Raw genomic sequence first — 23,883 nt, forward strand, 5'->3', positions numbered from 1 at the left:
GAATAATTGAGGAGGTGTCAACAAGAAGTACTTGAGTACCTGGCCACAGGTGGCGCTGTTAGTACACCCCCTTCTAGTATTGTGATAGCTGGCGTATCCCTCCTTAGATTTCTGTCGGGCAACGGAGTTGACAGCTACATGATTATCGGGTAAGTATATTCAAAAATTTATTTTACTAATGAAAATAACATTTTTATCATAATAATGAATTGCAGCACAATCTTGCAACACTTGAAATTTCAGGCCTATTGGATTGGGATTTGGAGAGATCGTTATCATTGACAGTGGTCACAGTTGTTTGAGAAAGTTTAGTCAGCTGATGATCTTCAGTAATACTGGCTAAAGAATTATTAGATATTCCATTTTAGAGAAACAAGGGGCTTGTGAGCTTTGGAAGGGTTATGGTACAGTACTCTCAAACGTAAAATTTTGGTGTAGACACAATTTCCCTCAAAATGATAACAATTTTAGTGGATATACTTAATAGAAAGATTAAGTAGAGTACTTGTTGAATCATAACAAGTAGCCTTTCTTTTTGGTTCAGTGGAATTAACATTATTTTACTTGCCCTTTATACTCACTGAGGTTGCAGATGTCTAACTTCATAAATGGAGAATGTTAAATAAAAGCATATATATATATGATGATGATGCTAATGATGTACACCCGTTGCTGACACCTCTTTACTGGTAGGAAAAGCTAAGCTTAGCACTTGTCAAAAGTAGCCACAGAAACATTACCGTCATTTGAAACGTGTAACAAGAGAAAAATTGAATGGAACTATTTATCAAATGCAAACCTGAACCTACTTTTGACAAGAAAGATTATCAAATGGTTCTATTCAGGAATAAATATGAAATTATAGATTGTTCCAACACAAATACTTACCTCGAACTACTTTCTTAGGAGTTGCCTGTAATCTCCTCTCTACCGACCAGAGTTTTGTGTAGTATACCCTACACCCGTTTTCTATGGAGGGCTAACCCGGGAGTGAGAGAACGTGCCCCGAGGGTAGCCTTGAGCTAGGTCGAGGTCCGCTTGGGTCCCGTTAGCCAGTAAGTTCTCTGGTCGTGACGTGATACCATACTCTCACGTCGCTCTCGTCTCTCTCGACCCTTTGTGTCCGCCTCATGTGTCCCGCATGGTATCTTTGTGCTTATCCCTTGTGTTCTTGCGTGTTCACTACCCTTCCTTGTGCTTCCCAAGTGTATCCCTTTGATTCCCTTCGTTCCTGTGCCTTGTGGTTGTGTGCTATGGAGCAGATCCGCCGTTGTCCTGGGCCTAGAGCCGGAAAGTCGTGTGGAGCGTTCCTTTCCGAGCCCGAAGAAGACCCTCACTCCCTTTGCTCTTCCTGTAGGGGCAGGATGTGCTCGCCATCGGATACGTGCATTGAGTGTGTTAGTTGGAGTGAGATACAGTGGGTGCGTTACGGCACTAAGAAGAAGAAGTCGTCGAAACGTTCGCCCAGGAAATCTAGCATCTCTTCGCCGTTACCGTCACCCAGTGGACGGTCCGATGGGGCTTCTGTCTCGACTTCCCCTACCCAGAGTAGGGGACGAGGTAAGTCCGTTGCGGGGAAAGAGCCGAGGGTTCTTCCCCAGGAGTCTAATGTGTGTGAAGTGGGGGTTGCTGGGACTTCTCAGGCTAGTGGGGGGCCTGGTAGTGCTGTGTCTGGGGGTTCTGGAGACTCTGCCCTTGTGCTTGGGGGGCACGTTTCCTCCGACGACCCCTTGTGGTGTAGTAATGTTGTGCCTGTTTCTTCGCCCGCTTCGTGGGCCTGTGTTTCAGGTTCTTCAGCGGCTGGTGACGCCCAGGGTAAGTTGGACTCCACGGTAAGTGAGCCCTTCGGGTGGAAGCTCCCTAAAACGCCAGGTAGGTCCCCAATGCGGATGGAAGAGGGGCTGGATACCTGGTTCCCTAGTGTAGGGCGCCAAACCTCTTTTCCAGCTCCTTTGACGGCGGTTCCAGAAACCTTCCTACAACCCTCGACCTCTGGTACGCAGCAAGTCGCGAAGCCCTCCGTAGCCCCCGCTTCTGCCCGTCATGCGGGTGGTACAGTTTCGTCGGGCTCTTCGGATGGTGGGGCTTCGTTCTCTTCAGAAGAGGAAACCAGGAGGAGACATCGGCGACGGAGGGAGCGGTCCAGGAGCAGGCGTTCCCGCTCAAGATCCTGTTCGAAGTTCAGCAGGAGACGGTCCCTAAAAGACATGACAAACCATCCTCCGTGGCCACTCCCCGACAGGCCAGATCTTCGACAACAGCCACACTTTCTCAGGTTCCACGACAACCCACAGTCTCTACGCCTTCACGCCTGGAGACTATCGAGCGCCTCCTGAGGAAGGAAGGATATTCGTCAGGAACGGCTAAGAGGATGTCGCGAAACCTGAGAAGGTCGTCGGCAGCGGTCTACCAAGCGAAGTGGGCCTCTTTCACGAAGTGGTGCGCTTCGAAGCGCATAAAACCCCTCAAAGCCTCAGTCCCAGATATCGTAGACTTTCTAGTATATCTCAGAGACGAGATAGGGATGTCAATCCCAGCTATAAAAGGAGTACGAGCAGCCTTGGGTCAAGTCTTCCTTCGGAAGGGCATCGACCTGGGCTCCTCTAGACACATCTCTATGTTTGTCAGGAGTTTTGAACAGTCCTGCCCCCCTCAAACTGTTAGGGTGCCTCAGTGGGACTTAGCTAGGGTCCTGAAGATGTTAAGTAGCCCCCCGTTCGAACCAATGAAGGATATTGTAGACAGGGATCTCACTCTCAAGACAGTCTTTTTGTTGGCCTTGGCCTCTGCGAAAAGGGTAGGTGAGATCCATGGGCTGTCTTATGACGTCTCTCATTCGAAGGGGTGGAAAGAGATCTCTTTCAAGTTCGTCCCTTCGTTCGTGGCGAAAACCCAGAACCCAGCAGTCTGGGATCCTAAATTCGAGGGGTTCTCTCTGCCAGCTATTCCTAGGACTGGGAATCCTTAGGATTTGAGGTTATGCCCTGTCCGTGCCATTAGAAAATACCATGAGAGGACTGCACATCTCCGGCCAGGCATCAAGAGCCTTTTTGTCTCCACAGGTGTTACAAAGAAGCAGGTATCGAAGAATACCATATCCTTTTGGTTGAGACAAATTATTGCCAGGGCCTACAAGGAGGAGGGACTAGCCATGCCAGGTACTCCCAAGCCCCATGACATCAGAGGTCTGAGCACTTCCTTAGCCTTTGAGAAGAACATGGCAGTGGGCCAGATCCTTCGAGCGGGCACCTGGTCGAACCAGTCGACCTTTACTGCCCATTACCTCAAGGATTACTCAAGAAGGTCCTTAGACGGGTTCTCCATTGGGACAGTCATCTCCGCGCTCCAAGTGATTTAACGGTAAAGCCCCAGGCACAATCGTGGATAGCAAAACCAGGAGACACAGGTTCGTTCCTTTTCACCCTAATCCCCGTTTCCTATCCCTATCGGACATAACCACACTTGTGTAACCAATGAAGAACACGTCTCTGCAACTTTGTTACTGGACTCAACATCAGAAGATTTTTCAAAGGGTGAGTACTTAGACACTAACGTGAGCTCTTTGTGTAGCTTACCCTACCGTCCGTTTCCCAGTTTTTTTTTTTTTTAGAACCTAGTTCATATCTAGGCTTCTTGGCATCCGCTTTGCTGGGTCTGAAGGTCAGGAAGCCACTCCTATCTCCTAAAGTGTAAGTCTCCTAAGAAAGTAGTTCGAGGTAAGTATTTGTGTTGGAACAAATAAAGAATTTTAAGTAATTTTTATTTTTCCTAACATACTTACCGAGAACTACTTTCGGGTAATGGCCCTCCCTACCTTCCCCGAGTGCCTTTCTGCCCTTGCAGGGACTTTTTGCAACATCCGAGGAACTTACTGACTAACGGGACCCAAGCGGACCTCGACCTAGCTCAAGGCTACCCTCGGGGCACGTTCTCTCACTCCCGGGTTAGCCCTCCATAGAAAACGGGTGTAGGGTATACTACACAAAACTCTGGTCGGTAGAGAGGAGATTACAGGTAACTCCTAAGAAAGTAGTTCTCGGTAAGTATGTTAGGAAAAATAAAAATTACTTAAAATTTTTGATATTTAGTTTAAAATCATGTTTTTTCTATTGCTATTTAGACCTTTCTTTAGTTAGGTTCCAATTTGTCTTTTTTTTTTTTTTTTTCAATTCGATAGGGTAAAGGGTTTCATTTCATACATATTGGAGAACTGTAATGTTACTCTATGGCCCTGCCAAATGTCATTTGAGCACCCTCTTCTGTTTACATCTATAGATGCTTCCCTGCTTTATCTCTAGGGGTTGAAAGCTCTCTTTGTTTTTAACTGATTCCACAATGTTTCTGTTTCTCTTTACCTTTCAGCTGTCATTATTTTTCTTTTGCAGATTTTTTTATGATTTAGCTGTTTTTATTGTCCACCTTTTGATAATGTATACTTTGGTGGCATTTTTTATTATTTATTTTTCAATATTAATCTTACCCGATGATCATGTAGCTGTCAACTCCGTTGCCCGACAGAAATCTACGGTCGGGATACGCCAGCGATCGCTATACAGGTGGGGGTGTACACAACAGCGCCATCTGTGGTCAGGTACTCAAGTAGTTCTTGTCAACAAGACCTCAATTTTTCCTCTGTCGTGCCGCCGGCAAGACCTACATGGATACGCTGTTGATTTTGGAGTCTTTTGTTCACGTTTTGGTGATGTATTTGCTCTGAAATTTAGCCTTCGCTGTACAGGAAGCCTTATCCTTAGCTTAGCAAGCTTTTGGAATTAATTTGATTCATTGGTTAACGATCTTTGCTTTATTTTGGAATTCCCCCTTGACTACCTCTAAATTCAAGATGTCTGACCATTCCCAAGTTCCTAAATACAGGCAGTGTAGTGTTAGGACTTGTAATAGGCGTCTTCCGAAGGCCTCTATAGATCCTCACACCGTATGTTCCAATTGTAGGGGAAAATCCTGTCAATTGGAAGATCGATGTGGGGAATGTGATGGGCTTTCGGAATTCGATTTTAATGAATTCCTCAGATATACACGTAGGTTAGAGAAGGAGAGAGATAGGAGGAGTTCTTCTCGCTCTGTGGATTTTTCCTCTCCCCATGCCTCTCAACCTTTTCCTTCCCCTGTGGTGGTGACTCCCGAACCTGCTACGAGTGCTCAGCCTGCAATGGCTGATATGTTGCGTGCCATTCAGGCTCTCGGTGATAAGGTGGAGTCGTTGGTTAGTGACCGCAATCAGCTCTTGGCAGATGTCAGAGAGCTGAAAGCGAAGAGTGCAGTGGGAAGTGTTAGTGCTAGTGCTGTGCATAGTGTCAGTGTCAGTGTTGCGCATGAGGGTACATCTGTGCGTGCCAGTCGTCCTCCCAGTCCGGGACCTCTTGCAAGCTCCCAAGCCCAGGGGAGAAGCAATGTCGAAGGACCAAAGGGTTCGGCAGGCCTTGATCGGCGCACGGATGTATCCTCAGTGGTTGCGGACGCATCTGCTAAGGATCGTCCCTTCCACTCCCAGACGAATGAGCCCTTACATTCCTCGTCTGTGGAAGAGGTTTCCAGGAGGAAACGGTGGACCAAGGTCTCACGACCGCTCAAACGTAAGGTCCCTTCCGAGCTAGTCCAACGGCCCAGGTGTAGCCGCTGGGTCAGTTCGGACTCGCCGCAGTCATCTGATGACTGCACACCTCCCAAGAGAGGTAGAGTGGTCCCTCAACAGGCCTCTGCTCCGTCTGTTGTTGCTCCAGCCACAGTAGACCCCAAGTGGTCCATGCTGCAGACTATGCAGTCTCAGCTTGCGGCTTTTATGCAGGAGTATCATGCCGAGAAGGTTAACACCTCTCCTGTTAACCTACAACCCGCAGAGGTTGTGCGCTCAGCAGATACTGCGGCTGCCTGCTCCCACACCCCACCTGTGAGAGCTCCTCCACCGATGCGCAGTCCTCACTGCCAGACGCATGTTCTTGCTGCACCATCTGCTAACATGCGTGAGCTGCCGCATCAGGAGTTGCCGGGTTCCAGCACTATGCGGCATTCTCCTCAGCCCATGCAGCATGCTCTGCAGACCTTACAGCATGCTCCGCATACCATGCAGCATGAGCCGCATACCATGCAGCATGAGCCGCATGCCTTACCTCATGCTCTGCATACCATACCGCATGCTCCTCAGTCCACCGCAGACCCTCCCACACACCGGCCCTCTGCTTTTGTTGTTGCCAGCTCACAGTCTGTCCAGCAGAGGCATGATGATGGATCCGCAGGTACGCATACACCCGTTCTGCAGGATTCAGCCGCTCAGCTTGCTGCTCTGCCTTTGCCACTCACAACTCAACTTTCGGATGAGGATGTATCGGAGGATGAAGCTGCTCATCTGGATGATCCTCACTCTGATGTTGAAGGACCCAAGTCTTCGCCACCCTCCTTAGACTTTCGCAAAGTCCTTGCTTTGTTCAGAGAATTGTATCCTGAACACTTTGTGTCTGCTACCCCTCGTTCTCCGCCCTCCGAGTTTGCTATGGGCATGCAGTCTGCTGCGCCTGCCTTCACCAAGCTTGTTCTCGCCAGATCATCAAGGAGAGCTTTGAGGGTTATGGGGGACTGGTTGCTTTCCAAGAAGCAACTGGGAAGGACCTCTTTTGTGTTTCCTCCTCCCAAGCTGGCTTCTAAGTCGAGCGTCTGGTATGCCACGGGAGAGGAACCTGGCTTGGGGGTTCCTGCCTCTGCCCAGGCCGACTTCTCAAGTCTGGTTGACTCTCCCCGCAGGTTGGCTATGAGACGTTCGAAGATCTGCTGGTCCCTTTCCGATCTTGATCATTTGTTGAAGGGAGTCTTTCGTGCCTTCGAGATATTCAACTTCCTCGATTGGTGTTTGGGAGCCTTAAGCAGGAAGACTTCCCCTTCTGACAAGGACTCGGCCATGCTGATCATGTCCAGCATGGACAAGGCAATACGGGATGGGTCTGGTGAACTTGCGGCTTCATATGTATCAGGGGTCCTCAAGAAGAGAGAACATCTGTGCTCCTTCTTATCTGCTGGTATCACTCCTTGCCAGAAGTCAGAGCTGCTGTTTGCTCCTCTCTCCAAGTGTTTGTTTCCGGAGGAGTTGATTAAGGGGATGGCTGCCTCTCTTATCCAGAAGGATACGCATGACCTCATGGCTTCTTCTGCACGTAAGGCTAAAACCTTACCTTCCGTGCCTAGACCCTTCCGCCCTTTAGCAGCTGATACACCTGCTTCTAGGTTCATCCCGCCCTTTCGTGGCAGAACCTCCAGCAGAGGAGGTACCCGTGCAGACAGTCACCGTGGCAAGTCCAAGAAGGGTTCCAAGTCTGCAAAAGGCAAGTTTTGACTGCCTTCCTCTCCAGACAGCAGTAGGAGCCAGACTCAAGACCTTCTGGCAAGCTTGGGAGAGCAGAGGTGCAGACGCTCAGTCTGTGAAGTGGCTAAGGGAGGGATACAGAATTCCGTTCTGCCTCAATCCCCCTCTAACTACATCTCCCATCAACCTCTCTCCCAACTACAAGGAGAAGGACAAGAGGCTAGCGTTGCAACAAGAGGTGTCGCTCTTGCTACAAAAGGAAGCAGTGGTCATAGTCCGGGATCATCAATCCCCGGGCTTTTACAACCGTCTCTTCCTTGTAGCCAAGAAGACAGGAGGTTGGAGACCGGTGCTGGACGTCAGTGCTCTCAATGCTTATGTCACCAAGCAGACGTTCACGATGGAGACGACGAAGTCGGTCCTAGCAGCGGTCAGGCAGGAGGACTGGATGGTCTCGTTAGACCTGAAAGACGCATACTTTCACGTCCCCATCCATCCAGACTCCCAACCTTTCCTAAGATTCGTCTTTGGAAAGGTTGTGTACCAGTTCCAAGCCCTGTGCTTTGGCCTAAGCACGGCACCTCTTGTGTTTACGAGACTGATGAGGAATATTGCGAAATTCCTTCACTTGGCAGACATCAGAGCCTCCCTCTATTTAGACGACTGGCTTTTAAGAGCTCCCACAAGTCGTCGCTGTCTGGAGAATCTCAGATGGACTATGGATCTGACCAAGGAACTGGGCCTCCTGGTTAATTTAGAGAAGTCCCAGCTCGTCCCATCCCAGACCATTGTTTACCTGGGTATGGAGATTCAGAGTCGAGCTTTTCGGGCTTTTCCGTCGGCCCCAAGGATCAACCAAGCCCTAGAGTGCATCCTGAGCATGCTGAGAAGGAACCGATGCTCAGTCAGGCAGTGGATGAGTCTAACAGGGACACTTTCATCGCTGGCCATGTTCATCGAGTTAGGGAGACTCCACCTCCGCCCCCTTCAGTATCATCTTGCTGCTCACTGGATAAAGGACATGACGCTAGAGACGGTCTCAGTTCCTGTTTCCGAAGAGATGAGGTCTACTCTAACGTGGTGGAAGAACAGCATTCTTCTCAAGGAAGGTCTTTCGTTAGCTGTTCAGACCCCCGACCACCGTCTCTTCTCGGACGCATCAGACTCGGGCTGGGGTGCGACATTGGACGGACAGGAATGCTCGGGAACATGGAATCAGGAGCAAAGGACACTTCACATCAATTGCAAGGAGTTGTTGGCGGTTCATCTGGCCTTAATAAACTTCAAGTCCCTCCAGCTAAACAAGGTGGTGGAGGTGAACTCCGACAACACCACAGCCTTGGCTTACATCTCCAAGCAGGGGGGGACTCATTCGAGGAAGTTGTTCGAGATCGCAAGGGACCTCCTCATTTGGTCAAAAGATCGAAGGCTCACGCTGGTAACGAGGTTCATTCAGGGCGATATGAATGTCATGGCAGATCGCCTCAGCCGGAAGGGTCAGGTCATCCCCACAGAGTGGACCCTTCACAAGAATGTTTGCAGCAGACTTTGGACCCTGTGGGGTCAGCCAACCATAGATCTGTTCGCTACCTCGATGACCAAGAGGCTCCCATTGTATTGTTCCCCGATTCCAGACCCAGCAGCAGTTCACGTGGATGCCTTTCTGCTGGATTGGTCCCATCTCGACCTGTATGCATTCCCGCCGTTCAAGATTGTCAACAGGGTACTTCAGAAGTTCGCCTCTCACAAAGGGACACGGCTGACGTTGGTTGCTCCCCTCTGGCCCGCGAGAGAATGGTTCACAGAGGTACTGCAATGGCTGGTCGACGTTCCCAGGACTCTCCCTCTAAGAGTGGACCTTCTGCGTCAACCTCACGTAAAGAAGGTACACCCAAACCTCCACGCTCTTCGTCTGACTGCCTTCAGACTATCGAAAGACTCTCAAGAGCTAGAGGCTTTTCGAAGGAGGCAGCCAGAGCGATTGCCAGAGCAAGGAGGACATCCACTCTCAGAGTCTATCAATCTAAATGGGAAGTCTTCCGAAGCTGGTGCAAGGCCAATGCAGTTTCCTCAACCAGTACCACTGTAACCCAGATTGCTGACTTCCTGTTACATCTAAGGAACGTTAGATCCCTATCAGCTCCTACGATCAAGGGTTACAGAAGTATGTTGGCAGCGGTTTTCCGCCACAGAGGCTTGGATCTTTCCACCAACAAAGATCTACAGGACCTCCTTAGGTCTTTTGAGACCTCAAAGGAACGTCGGTTGTCCACTCCAGGCTGGAATCTAGACGTAGTCCTAAGGTTCCTTATGTCATCTAGATTTGAACCGCTCCAATCAGCCTCTTTTAAGGACCTCACATTAAAAACTCTTTTCCTCGTATGCCTAGCAACAGCTAAAAGAGTAAGTGAGATCCACGCCTTCAGCAGGAACATAGGTTTCACATCTGAAACGGCTACATGTTCCTTACAGCTCGGTTTTTTGGCTAAAAACGAGCTTCCTTCACGTCCTTGGCCTAAATCGTTCGAGATCCCTAGCCTGTCCAACTTGGTGGGTAACGAACTGGAGAGAGTACTTTGCCCAGTCAGAGCTCTTAGGTACTATCTAAAAAGGTCTAAACCCTTACGAGGACAATCGGAAGCCTTATGGTGTGCTGTTAAGAAGCCTTCACTACCAATGTCCAAGAACGCAGTTTCTTACTACATCAGGCTTCTGATTAGAGAAGCTCATTCTCATATGAAGGAAGAAGACCTTGCTTTGCTGAAGGTAAGGACACATGAAGTGAGAGCTGTGGCTACTTCAGTGGCCTTCAAACAGAACCGTTCTCTGCAGAGTGTTATGGATGCAACCTATTGGAGAAGCAAGTCAGTGTTCGCATCATTCTATCTCAAAGATGTCCAGTCTCTTTACGAGAACTGCTACACCCTGGGACCATTCGTAGCAGCGAGTGCAGTAGTAGGTGAGGGCTCAGCCACTACATTCCCATAATCCCATAACCTTTTTTTTTTTTTAACCTTTCTCTTGAATACTTTTTATTGTTGTTTTTGGGTTGTACGGTCGGCTAAGAAGCCTTCCGCATCCTGGTTGATTTGGCGGGTGGTCAATTCTTTCTTGAGAAGCGCCTAGGTTAGAGGTTGTGATGAGGTCCTTTAGTATGGGTTGCAGCCCTTGATACTTCAGCACCTAAGAGTTGTTCAGCATCCTAAGAGGACCGCTACGCTCAGTAAGGAAGACGTACTTAATAAAGGCAGAGTAATGGTTCAAGTCGACTTCCTTACCAGGTACTTATTTATTTTATATTGTTATTTTGAATAACTAATAAAATGTAATACGGGATACTTAGCTTCTTTGTTAACATGTATGCTGGTCTCCACCCACCACCCTGGGTGTGAATCAGCTACATGATCATCGGGTAAGATTAATATTGAAAAATGTTATTTTCATTAGTAAAATAAATTTTTGAATATACTTACCCGATGATCATGATTTAAAGGACCCGCCCTTACTCCCCATAGAGAACCAGTGGACCGAGGAGAAAATTGAGGTCTTGTTGACAAGAAGTACTTGAGTACCTGACCACAGATGGCGCTGTTGTGTACACCCCCACCTGTATAGCGATCGCTGGCGTATCCCGACCGTAGATTTCTGTCGGGCAACGGAGTTGACAGCTACATGATCATCGGGTAAGTATATTCAAAAATTTATTCTACTAATGAAAATAACATTTTTAATCTTCTTTTTGACTAACATTTCATATTTCTTGTTTCTTAATTTTCTTCTCTTGGTTAAAATCTGCTTGCATTAATCTATGTTGTCAAGCAAATCTCGCTAGGCATAAAAGTGAAATCCTTTTCATTTGATGGCATCTTTCCTTCTCATCATAAAATAATCAATCTGCTTCAGCTCTTATATGCTTCTATATTTTTAAATAATGTTTTGTGACTGTTTAAGAATGCTTAATAACTTAACTCTTGGCTCGGACAACATTCTTTACTGCTTCTCTTTCTTGTCTTTTCTGTATAAGTTACAACCACCCATAACATTACTAGAATCAACTCTTTTCACTTTCTTATGTGGCATTAGCATCCCCTCTGGCAATAGTATATCTATTACTAAATTTTTGGAAGTAAATATACAGTACTCAAGGCCCATACATTACTTTCTTTCCTACGATCACTTTAATAAACGTGCAGGTATATTATCCTAGAATCACATTATACAAAAATTCTTTCCAATGGAATTCAAGAAAAGTAAATTCATATTTTTAGTTAAAGATATAAAATGCTACTTGCATAACAAAGACTTACCTATTAGAGGGTAGAGAAGAAGTGCAAACAAGAAACCCAAATGGGTATTGTTGTGGCAAAAACTAGCCGCTGTTGTAATCAGTCTCTTCGATAAAATAGGTTCCCACCGCACTGTAATTAGAAAAAATGCAGTAACCTACTAAAAGTGATAATGAAATATACAAACAATTTGTATCAAAATACAATACAGATGAAAATTGACTCAAGTTTTCCTATGCATAGAATTTTAAAATATATACAGTAACTTGTATTTTTCATAACTAAATAAACCTAAGTTCTTTAAAATATATGATGTTTTCTGTAGAGGTGGATAGGGTATTGAAATTGGCTCTTCACTTTTGAACTTTAGCTTAGGACAGAGGGATGGCTGAGGTGGAAGTTCAACTTTCAAGGGTTTGGGTTAGTATAGTTGGGAAAAATACAAATTACTTTTGAAGTTATTTTTTCCTGTGTGTATACAAACCTTGCACTCTTTAAAATAGGTAGATTCACTTATTGGTCACAACAAAATCCACCTAGAACCGAACTAGTTGGTTCTTATTCTTTCCTGTAAATGCCAGTCTCATTGGCCAAATATGGGTGCAATAGCGGTGATAATGGCAATCTTCAATCAGCCCATATGGATGAGTAGGTTGATATTATTATTATTACTAGCCAAGCTACAACCCTAGTTGGAAAAGCGAGATGCTACAAGGGCTCCAAATAGCCAAGTGAGGAATGGAAATAAGGAAATAAGTAAGCGATAAGAGAAAATTGATAATAAATTATTCTAAAAACAGTACCATTAAAACAGATATGTTATATGTAAACTATAAAAAGACTTATGTCAGTCTGTTCAACATAAAAACATTTGCTGCAAGTTTGAACTTTTGAAATTCTACTGATTCAACTACCCGATTAGGAAGATCATTCCACAACATTGTCACAGCTGGAATAAAACTTCTAGAATACTGTGAAGTATTGAGCCTCGTGATGGAGAAGGCCTATCTATTAGAAGTAACTGCATGCCTAGTATTACGAACAGGATGGAACTGGCCAGTACTTGGTCGATAAAGGAATCTTTCTTCCTGGAAGGCAAAGTGCAGTCTGGAATAAAATGCCTAGTTCATGATGACCAATGAATTCATTCCATCATCCTCCACCTTCATAAAGGGAGGATGGGGGAGAAATACTTCCTAAAGATCCAGTTTAATAATATTGGTGCTCAGAAATGTAGCATACCAGCATCAATGTCAAAATGCTTCATTCCCCAAGTAAGGGGGAGAAAAGAAGCTTGGGTCACAGGCACTAAAAGAAAGGAAGCCAGAGGGGCAGGGGTGAGCGACACTGAAGCCCCGGGGTGTCTTATGCCCAACTTTGGGCCTCGGCACTGCCGCTACTGATGTGAGGACTTTCTTTTGCTCTTTTCCACTGGCACAGCCATAACCACAGGGGAACCTTTCTTTACAGCACTTGGGATTTGAGCACACTGGGGACACGGGGGGTATGGTAACCTTAGCTAATGGCTCCCTAAAAAAGGATCGAGTGCCTACATGCAAGACCTTAGGTCACTTTGTCTGTTGTGTGCGATGAAGAGCTTCCAGTACGTGTTGGAGTGTAGCGGTGACCTCGCAACCCAGCAGCCTTGATAAACCTCCCAGATGTCGATACGAGTTCTCCCTATTCCTCAGAAGATACGTCTGCCTTAACGGAAAGCCACGACCTACTCAATAAATGGGGGTAATTGCAAACAATCATTCCTCTAAGGAGCAGAGTGAGTGGATTTATCGCTGGTTTAGCCATAAACCGATACAATGTTTAACCAAAACAAGCATTCCTGCTTCCTTTTATTATTAATACAAATCCAATATTCGACATTTAAACCAAAATGTTTGGATAAAGGATTAAACAGATATTCAACCCGTCATTACAAATAAAAAATGTTTCTACAAATTCAAGTGGCATTGAACATACAAATACCAATTTTTAAATATTTAACTTAGCCGGTGAATATATAATAGCTGCAACTCTGTTGCTCGACAGACACATACAATAAAAACTTGCCAGCGATCGCTATAGAGGTTGCGGGTGTGCCCACCAGCGCCAACTGTCGGCCAGATACCACTCTCGATGTAAACAAAGACTCAATTTCTTCTCTGTCGACGTGTCGACAAGACGTACTTTTACTCGCTGTAGAACCTGGAGTTTTTCCCATCATATTTGGTGAAGTACTTTAATTTGGTTTGAGCTTTCGCAGTGCAGGTGTTTTATCTTCATCTTAAATCTTGAACTCGTTTTGGATAGATTTAATTTTTTTGATGACAAAGAGAGTATGGACTTTCTTTGACTTTTAAATGGCCGACCCTTCCCTTAGACGGAAGTGTGTTTAGGCTTTTAGCAATTATCTTATCACGTTATAAATTAATTATAGATTTTCCTCTATATATTTTATATCTCGCCGCCTTTATTAGGCCTCTTCGATTAACTTTCCATTTATAATAAACATAAAAATAAATTTTAATGATTTGTTTATATGCGACCTTCCTGAGAGTAGGCGGTCCTAACTTGGAAACTGAAGTTAAACAACGTTGAGCCCTTTCAATCGTAAATAGCTTTTAAAGAGCTAATGATTTAAAACTTTAAATGAATATTTTTTAATAGATATTTTATGAAAGATTTTCTTTGAATAGTCTTCGTACTGTTTCAAAGATGAACTAACGTTTAGTTTATTTATGCTACGCAGTTTGCGCTCTATCGTTACGATAGAGAGAGAGAGTATCACGGTTTCACTTTGCAGAAAGAGTAAATCGATTCTGACGTTTTGTTCATTCTTCTTTCAAAGCTTAAATGTTTTAAATTCTATTTTAAAGGAACTTTTTAATTGAAAAACCTTTCAGTTTTTTTTCCTTTGGTCAAATAACATGTTTTTTTGACGAAACGTAAGTGGGCTCTTCTCTTAGGTGCGTAATCAAGAGAGAGAGAGAGAGAGAGATAGAGACGGAGGGAGAGAGAGGGGAGAAAACGTTCCGTTCAAGCGGGTAACATTGTTCTCGAGTTACTCTCGTCCCTAGTCTCTGTAAGGGGAGAAAGGATAAAACGTTTTTAGTTTTTTATTCTCGTCCCCAGGCAATGTACGGTGAGAGATTGAAAACGTAGTTTTGAATGAACTAGTGTTTAGTCTCTTCCCCATCCACTGAATTTTTTATCTTAAAATATGTTTACTGTTTTTTGCTGGTATTAATGTGCTTGCATTATACGACTGATTTCGCTATTACTACCTTTTGATGAGGTTAGAATTGCGTGCTTCAGGTAGAAATCAGTAAAAGTTTCGATTTCAGTGAAATAAGTGCTAAACAGAAAATCGTAGTGATAAAGTGATATTGCGCAAAGTGTTATCAGTGTTGCGACCGAGGGTTCGTCTGTTCGTGCCTGTCGTTCGCCTAGTCCGGGACCTCTTGCAAGCTCCCAAGCCCAGGGGAGAAGTAATGTCGTACGACTTATGGGTTCGAGAGGCCTTGATCAGCGAACAGACGTTCCCTCTATGGTATCGGGTGTATCTTACCAAGATCACCCCTACCATAAGGCGAGAGAGACGTTTTTCTCCTCGTCATCCGAAGGCTTTTCGCATAAGAAACCTGAAACAAGGTTTCGAGGCCCTTAAGCGAAAGTCAGTCCTTTCAGGACAGGTCCGGCGTCCTGGTTGTAGCCATTAGGACAGCTCTGACCCTATGCAGCCATCGGAAGACTGCTCGCCGCCTAACAAAAGCGTAACACAGACTCCGAGAGTCTTTTTGTTGGCAAGGTTTTGCGGTCACAGACGTTACCCTCGTCTCTTACCGCAACCTTTTCCGTTGATCCTAAATGGGTTGTACGGCAAGACATGCAGAATAAGCTTGCCTCCCTTATGGAAGACTCTTCTGCCGATTAGTCCGTTGAGCCTAGCCGTTTATCTCATCGAGATCCTGGCTTTCAGCCAACCTAACGTTCCTTTGTGCGTCCTGTTGACGTTGGCGTAGCTAAGTCACGTCAGTCAGGTTGTTTAGAACCACACTCGATGCGGTCTCGTGTGGATTTTCAGCCACATTTGGACTTTAGGCCACTTGCTGATGCTCCTGTTGACGTTCAGGACGTTCGCTAACAATCGGAGTTGACTTGTTTTGACGATGTGCGTCAACCTCCGCATTCTAGAGTTGTTTTGACTGCTCAGTCTAGGCGGTCAAAGCAGTCTCGAGTGGACGCTGTGCGTCCTCACGCACCTGTTGTTGTTGACAGTTCACAGACTGTCAAGCAGTTACATGACGTTGCGTCCTGGTCTCTCGCACCTGTTGTTGTTGACAGTTCACAGACTGTCAAGCAGTTACATGACGTTGCGTCCTGGTCCGCTACTAATGCACCAGTGCGTGTGGACTCTGCTTGTAAAGCATTGCCACCACGGTAGGTCTCTCCCTTGCTTGAGACTCAGCTATTATCGGACAAGGTTCCTTTAGATGAGGAAGTTGCTGTTCCCCCTCCTACTGATATTCCCTTGAGGACTCTGTCAGACGGAGAGGAGCCTAAAGCTGCTTAGCCCTCTATGGACTTTAAATAAATCATGCTGATTTTTAAGGATCTTTGTCCGGATCTTTTTGTAACTGCTGCTCCTCGTTCGCCTAAACGTCAGAGCTTACACTAGGCCTAGCTACTTCGAAGCCGTTGTTTTATAAGCTAGTGCTCTCTCGCTCTCCTAGAGAGCTTTACGTTTGCTAGGCGACTGGTTTATCACCAGGAGTTTGGGGGATACAGCCTTTGCTTTCCCTTCTTTTAAACTGGCTTATAGAGCGAGAGTCTGATATGACACGAGAGAAGTTCTCGGCTTGGGAGTTCCTGCCTCTGCCCAGATAGACTTCTCAAATCTCGTAGACTCTCCCTGGCGCCTGGCCAGGAGACGCTCCTAGATTTTACAGGTCAACTTCACAGCTGTTTTCGAGCCTTTGAAGTTTTGCTGTACAATTATGTCATGCATAAACAAGGCTTTCAGGGATGGCTCCAATGATCTGACAGCCACGTTCTCTGCAGGGACAAGTCCCTCAGGGATGGCTCCATGATTTGGCAGCCATGTTCACTGCAGGAGTACGTAAGAGGCAAGTGCGCTCAATGTATTCATTGTCAAGACAAACTTCACGATGAAGTCTACCAGGCTGTCTTGACAGCATTTATGGAAGGCGACTGGATGGTCACTCTCGACCTTCAGGAGGCATACTTCCACATTCCTATACACCCGGATTCCCAACCGTTTCTGAGGTTTGTTTACAGGAATGTGGGGTACCAGTTTCGAGCTATCGGAGATCAGAGCCTCCCTGTACTTGGAAGACTGGCTTCTCAGAGCCTCTTCCAGTCATCGCTGTCTGAAGGATCTCAATTGGACTCTAGATCTGACCAAGGAATTGGGACTCCTAGTCAATTTGGAAAAGTCACAGCTGGTCCCATCCCAAACTATTCTGTATTTAGGGATGGAGATTCACAGTCAAGTTTTTCGGGCTTTTCCGTCGGCCCCCAGAATAGATCAAGCCCTGCTCTCCATCCAGAAGATGCTGAAGAAAGAACGCTGCTCAGTCAGGCTGTGGATGAGTCTGGTAGGGACGCTGTCATCCCTGGAGCAATTTGTCTCGCTAGGAAGGCTACACCTCCGTCCTCTTCAATTCCATCTGGCTTTTCACTGGAAAAAGGACAAGACGCTAGAGGCGGTCTCGATCCCGATTTCCGAAAAGATAAAGTCTTGTCTGACTTGGTGGAAGGACAATATCAGCCTACGAGAGAGTCTTCCCCTGGCAGTTCAGATACCCAACCACGTTCTCTTCTCGGACGCATCGGACTTGGGCTGGGGCGCGACGCTGGACGGTCGGGAATACTCAGGTCTGTGGAGCTCGAGTCAGAGGAGCATGCATATCAACAGCAAGGAGCTTTTGGCGGTTCATCTGGCCTTGATAAGCTTCGAGAATCTCCTTCGAGGCAAGGTGGTGGAGGTAAACTCGGACAACACCACGGCCTTGGCGTACATTTCCAAACAAGGAGGTACCCACTCACTGACTTTGTACGAGATCGCAAGGGACCTGCTCATCTGGTCAAAAGATCGAGGCATCTCCCTAGTAACGAGGTTCATCCAGGGCGACTTGAACGTCCTAGCAGATTGTCTCAGTCGGAAAGGTCAAGTAATTCCAACCGAATGGACCCTCCACAAGGATGTGTGCAAGAGACTTTGGACGACTTGGGGTCAACCCACCATAGATCTCTTTGCAACCTCGCTGACCAAGAGGCTTCCATTCTATTGCTCTCCAGTCCCGGACCCAGCAGCAATACATATAGATGCCTTCCTCCTAGATTGGTCACATCTAGATCTTTACGCATTCCCACCATTCAAGATTGTCAACAAGGTACTGCAGAAATTCGCCTCTCACGAAGGGACAAGGTTGACGTTAGTTGCTCCCCTCTGGCCCGCGAGAGAATGGTTCACCGAGGTACTTCGATGGCTAGTAGACATTCCCAGAAGTCTTCCTCTAAGAGTAGACCTTCTACGTCAACCACACGTAAAGAAGGTACACCAAAGCCTCCACGCTCTTCGTCTGACTGCCTTCAGACTATCGAAAGACTCTCGAGAGCTAGAGGCTTTTCGAAGGAGGCAGCCAGTGCGATTGCTAGAGCAAGGAGAGCGTCTACCATTAGAGTCTACCAATCGAAGTGGGAAGTCTTCCGAGACTGGTGCAAGTCAGTTTCCGTATCCTCGACCAGTACCTCTGTAGCCCAAATAGCTGATTTTCTCTTATACCTGAGAAAAGTACGATCCCTTTCAGCTCCTACTATCAAGGGCTACAGAAGCATGTTGGCCTCGGTCTTCCGGCATAGAGGCTTAGAGCTTTCCAACAATAAAGATCTGCAAGACCTCCTTAAGTCTTTCGAGACCTCTAAGGAGCGTCGTTTGGCTACTCCTGGGTGGAATTTAGACGTGGTCCTAAGATTCCTCATGTCAGACAGGTTTGAGCCTTTACAGTCAGCCTCCCTGAAAGATCTCACTCTTAAGACTCTTTTCCTGGTATGCTTAGCCTTGGCTAAAAGAGTCAGTGAGCTTCATGCCTTCAGCAAGAACATCGGGTTTTCGTCAGAAAAAGCTACTTGTTCTCTGCAACTTGGTTTCCTAGCCAAAAATGAGCTACCTTCTCGTCCTTGGCCTAAATCTTTCGATATTCCTAGCTTATCGGAGATCGTAGGCAATGAACTAGAAAGAGTCTTATGCCCTGTTAGAGCTCTTAAGTTCTACTTAGCTCGTACTAAACCTTTACGAGGCCAATCTGAAACGTTATGGTGTTCGGTTAAGAAACCATCCTTGCCTATGTCAAAGAATGCTTTGTCATATTTTATCAGATTGTTAATACGAGAAGCTCATTCACACTCGAGTGAGGAAGACCGATCTTTGCTTAAGGTTAAGACGCACGAGGTTAGAGCTGTAGCAACTTCCGTGGCCTTTAAGCAAAATAGATCTCTGCAAAGTATCATGGACGCAACCTATTGGAGAAGCAAGTCAGTGTTCGCGTCATTTTACTTGAAAGATGTCCAGTCTCTTTACGAGAACTGCTACACACTGGGACCATTCGTAGCAGCGAGTGCAGTAGTGGGTGAGGGCTCAACCACTACAATTCCCTAATTCCATACCCTTTTAATCTGTCTCTTGAAATGTTTTAATGTTGTTTTTATGGGTTGTCCGGAAGGCTAAGAAGCCTTTCGCATCCTGGTTGATTTGGCGGGTGGTCAAAGTCATTTCTTGAGAGTGCCCAGATTAGGGGTTTGATGAGGTCCTGTTGTATGGGTTGCAGCCCTTCATACTTCAGCTCCTGGGGGTCTGTCAGCATCCTAAGAGGATCGCTGGGCTCCGTAAGGAAGACGTACTTACAAGGCAGAGTAATCGTCTAAGTCGACTTCCTTACCAGGTACCTATTTTTTGGTTTTGTTATATTGATAACTGCCAAAATGAAATAAAAAACTCTTAGCTTATACGATGTAAACATATTTAACTCTGGTCTCTACCCACCTCCTTGGGTGTGAATCAGCTATTATATATTCACCGGCTAAGTTAAATATTTAAAAATGATATTTTAATTATAAAATAAATTTTTGAATATACTTACCCGGTGAATATATAAATTAAACGACCCTCCCTTCCTCCCCAATAGAGACGCAGTGGGATGAGAAGAAATTGAGTCTTTGTTTACATCGAGAGTGGTATCTGGCCGACAGTTGGCGCTGGTGGGCACACCCGCAACCTGTATAGCGATCGCTGGCGAGTTTTTATTGTATGTTTCTGTCGAGCAACAGAGTTGCAGCTATTATATATTCACCGGGTAAGTATATTCAAAAATTTATTTTATAATTGAAATATCATTTCTCCGCACCAACCATAGAAAATTTTCTATTTTGGCCAATAAAGGTTAATAGCAGAAACTCTAGAAGGCTTTGTGATAATTTCAGAAACCTTGCCTTCATCAGAAGGTAGCATACTTGTTGCACCTAGAGCTCACTCACGCCAGTTCACGATGACTGGGAATTCTATAAAAATGTTATTTTTATTAATAAAATAAATTTTTGAATATACTTACCCGATAATCATGTAGCTGTCAACTCCGTTGCCCGACAGAATTCTATGGAGGGATACGCCAGCTATCACAATACTAGAAGGGGGTGTACTTACCAGCGCCACCTGTGGCCAGGTACTCAATCATTTGTTGTTTACACCTCCTCAATTATTCCTCGGTCCACTGGTTCTCTCTGGGGAGGAAAGGGAGGGTCGATTAAATCATGATTATCGGGTAAGTATATTCAAAAATTTATTTTATTAATAAAAATAACATTTTTCAATATTAAACTTACCCGATAATCATGTAGCTGATTCACACCCAGGGAGGTGGGTGAAAACCAGTGTACATGATTAAAGGATAGCTAAGTATCCCCAAATTTCATATAACAGTTATCTCAAATAACAATGAAATAATAAGTACCTGGTAAGGAAGTCGAATAGAACCGTTACTCTGCCTTTTATTTAAAGTTCGTCTTCCTTACTGAGCGCAGCGTTCCTCTTGGAGGCTGAATCAACCCAAAGGTGCCAAAGTACAAGGGGTTGCAACCCTACTAAAGGACCTCTACCAAACCTTTAACCCAGGCGCTTCTCAAGAATGAATAGACCACCCGCCAAATCCAAGGATGCGGAAGGCTTCTTAGCCTACCGTAACAACCATAAAAACAACAATAAAAGTATTCAAGAGAAAGGTTAAAAAGGTTATGGGATTATGGGAATGTAGTGGCTGAGCCCTCACCTACTACTGCACTCGCTGCTACGAATGGTCCCAGGGTGTAGCAGTTCTCGTAAAGAGACTGGACATCTTTCAGATAAAATGATGCAAACACTGACTTGCTCCTCCAATAGGTTGCATCCATAATGCTCTGCAGAGAACGGTTTTTATTAAAGGCCAACGAAGTAGCAACAGCTCTTACTTCGTGGGTCCTTACCTTCAGCAACGCAAGGTCTTCCTCCTTTAAGTGAGAATGTGCTTCTCTGATCAGAAGCCTTATATAGTACGAAAGCCCATTCTTGGACATGGGTCTCGAGGGTTTCTTGATGGCACACCATAAGGCTTCTGACTGTCCTCGAATAGGTTTAGACCTCTTCAGATAATATTTGAGAGCTCTGACAGGGCAAAGAACTCTCTCTAGTTCGTTACCTACCATGTTGGAGAGGCTAGGTATTTCGAACGATCTAGGCCAAGGACGTGAAGGAAGTTCGTTCTTTGCTAGGAATCCAAGCTGAAAAGAACATGTAGCTGATTCGGTTGTGAAACCAATGTTCTTGCTGAAGGCATGAACCTCACTGACTCTCTTAGCTGTTGCAAGGCAAACGAGAAAAGCAGTCTTGAGGGTAAGATCCTTGAAGGAAGCTGACTGGAGAGGTTCGAACCTAGATGTCATAAGGAACCTTAAGACTACGTCCAGATTCCAGCCTGGAGTGGAAAGACGACGTTCTTTAGACGTCTCAAAAGACTTGAGAATGTCTTGAAGGTCCTTGTTGGAAGACAGGTCCAAACCCCTGTGGCGGAGGACTGAGGCCAACATGCTCCTATACCCTTTAATTGTAGAAGTAGAAAGGGATCTCTCATTCCTAAGATGAATCAGGAAGTCAGCTATTTGGATCACAGAGGTATTGGTAGAGGATATTGAATTGGCTCTACACCAGCTTCGGAAGACCTCCCACTTAGACTGGTAGACTCTACGAGTGGAAATTCTTCTAGCTCTGGCAATCGCACTGGCTGCCTCCTTCGAAAAGCCTCTAGCTCTAGCGAATCTTTCGACAGTCTGAAGGCAGTCAGTCGAAGAGCGTGGAGGTTTGGGTGCAACCTGTCTACGTGTGGTTGACGTAGAAGGTCCACTCTTAGAGGTAGAGTCCTGGGGAAGTCGACTAGCCATTGACGTACCTCTGTGTACCATTCTCTTGCAGGCCAAAGGGGAGCAACCAGCGTCAGCCGTGTCCCTTCGTGCGAGACGAATTTCTGCAGAACTTTGTTTATAATCTTGAACGGAGGGAATGCGTACAGGTCGAGATGGGACCAGTTCAGAAGGAAAGCATCTACATGAACCGCTGCAGGGTCTGGAACAGGGGAACAATAAAGCGGAAGTCTCTTGGTGATGGAGGTGGCAAACAGGTCTTTGGTAGGTTGACCCCACAACGTCCAAAGTCTGTTGCACACACTCTTGTGGAGGGTCCATTCCGTGGGAATGACCTGATTCCTTCTGCTGAGGCGATCCGCTGAAACATTCATATCGCCCTGGATGAACCTCGTGACCAGAGTGAGGTTTAGACCTCTTGACCAAATGAGGAGGTCCCTTGCGATCTCGTAAAGGCTCCTCGAATGGGTCCCTCCTTGCTTGGAGATGTAAGCCAAGGCTGTGGTGTTGTCTGAATTCACCTCCACCACTTTGCCTAGCAGGAGGGACTTGAAGTTCAACAGGGCAAGATGGACTGCTAACAGTTCCTTGCAATTGATGTGGAGTAATCCTTGTTCCTTGTTCCACACTCCTGAGCATTCCCGTCCGTCCAAGGTCGCACCCCAGCCCGAGTCCGATGCATCCGAGAAGAGAAGAAGATGGGGGGTCTGGATGGCCAATGATAGACCCTCCTTGAGAAGAAGATTGTGCTTCCACCACCGGAGAGTGGTCTTCATCTCTTGGTTGATAGGGATAGAGACTGCTTCTAGAGTCGAGCCCTTGTCCCAATGAGCTGCAAGATGGAATTGAAGAGGGCGGAGGTGGAGTCTCCCCAGCTCGACAAACAGGGCCAGAGATGAGAGGGTCCCTGTGAGACTCATCCACTGTCTCACTGAGCAATTGCTCCTCTTCAGCATGCTCATGATGCACTGTAGGGCTTGGTTTATCCTGGGGGCCGATGGAAAAGCCCGAAAATCCCGACTCTGAATCTCCATTCCCAGGTATACAATGGATTGGGAGGGAATGAGTTGAGATTTCTCTAAATTGACTAATAGACCTAGGTCTCTGATTAGATCTAAAGTCCAAGAGAGGTTCTCCAGACAACGACGACTCGTGGAGGCTCTCAACAGCCAGTCGTCTAGGTAGAGGGAGGCTCTGATGTTCGATAAGTGCAGGAATTTCGCTACATTCCTCATCAGATGAGTAAAGACCATAGGAGCTGTGCTTAGGCCAAAACACAGGGCTTGGAACTGATAGACAACCTTTCCGAAAACGAATCTCAGGAAAGGTTGGGAGTCTGGATGAATGGGAACGTGAAAGTATGCATCTTTCAAGTCCAATGAGACCATCCAGTCCTCCTGTCTGACCGCTGCTAAGACCGACTTGGTCGTCTCCATTGTGAACGTCTGCTTGGTGACATACTCGTTGAGAGAGCTGACGTCCAGCACCGGTCTCCAACCTCCTGTCTTTTTGGCCACAAGAAAGAGACGGTTGTAGAAGCCCGGGGATTGATGGTCCCGGACTATAACCACTGCCTTCTTCTGCACAAGTAGCGACACCTCCTGTTGCAATGCTAGCCTCTTGTCCTCTTCTTTGTAGTTGGGAGAGAGGTTGATGGGCGATGTGGTCAGAGGCGGTTTGAGGCAGAATGGAATCCTGTAACCGTACCTCAGCCAACTGACAGACTGTGCGTCTGCACCTCTCTTCTCCCAGGCTTGCCAGAAGATCTTGAGCCTGGCACCTACTGTTGTCTGGAGAATCTGAGAGTCAGTGTTTTCCCTTGGA

The 23,883-nt window shown here is 46.2% G+C and overlaps 1 protein-coding gene across 2 annotated transcripts in view; it reads right to left on the reverse strand.

Moving 5' to 3' along the window:
• LOC137629702 (transmembrane protein 62-like) overlaps positions 1–23,883 on the reverse strand; it is a 113,841-nt gene that overhangs the window by 20,856 nt on the left and 69,102 nt on the right. For both annotated transcript variants that reach the window (XM_068361260.1, XM_068361259.1), the window contains exon 11: positions 11,620–11,730. In XM_068361260.1, the coding sequence (XP_068217361.1) occupies positions 11,620–11,730 (111 nt within the window). The remainder of the gene's footprint in view (positions 1–11,619; positions 11,731–23,883) is intronic.

The sequence above is a fragment of the Palaemon carinicauda genome, chromosome 37 (assembly GCF_036898095.1).
Source record: "Palaemon carinicauda isolate YSFRI2023 chromosome 37, ASM3689809v2, whole genome shotgun sequence".
Taxonomy (NCBI): domain Eukaryota; kingdom Metazoa; phylum Arthropoda; class Malacostraca; order Decapoda; family Palaemonidae; genus Palaemon; species Palaemon carinicauda.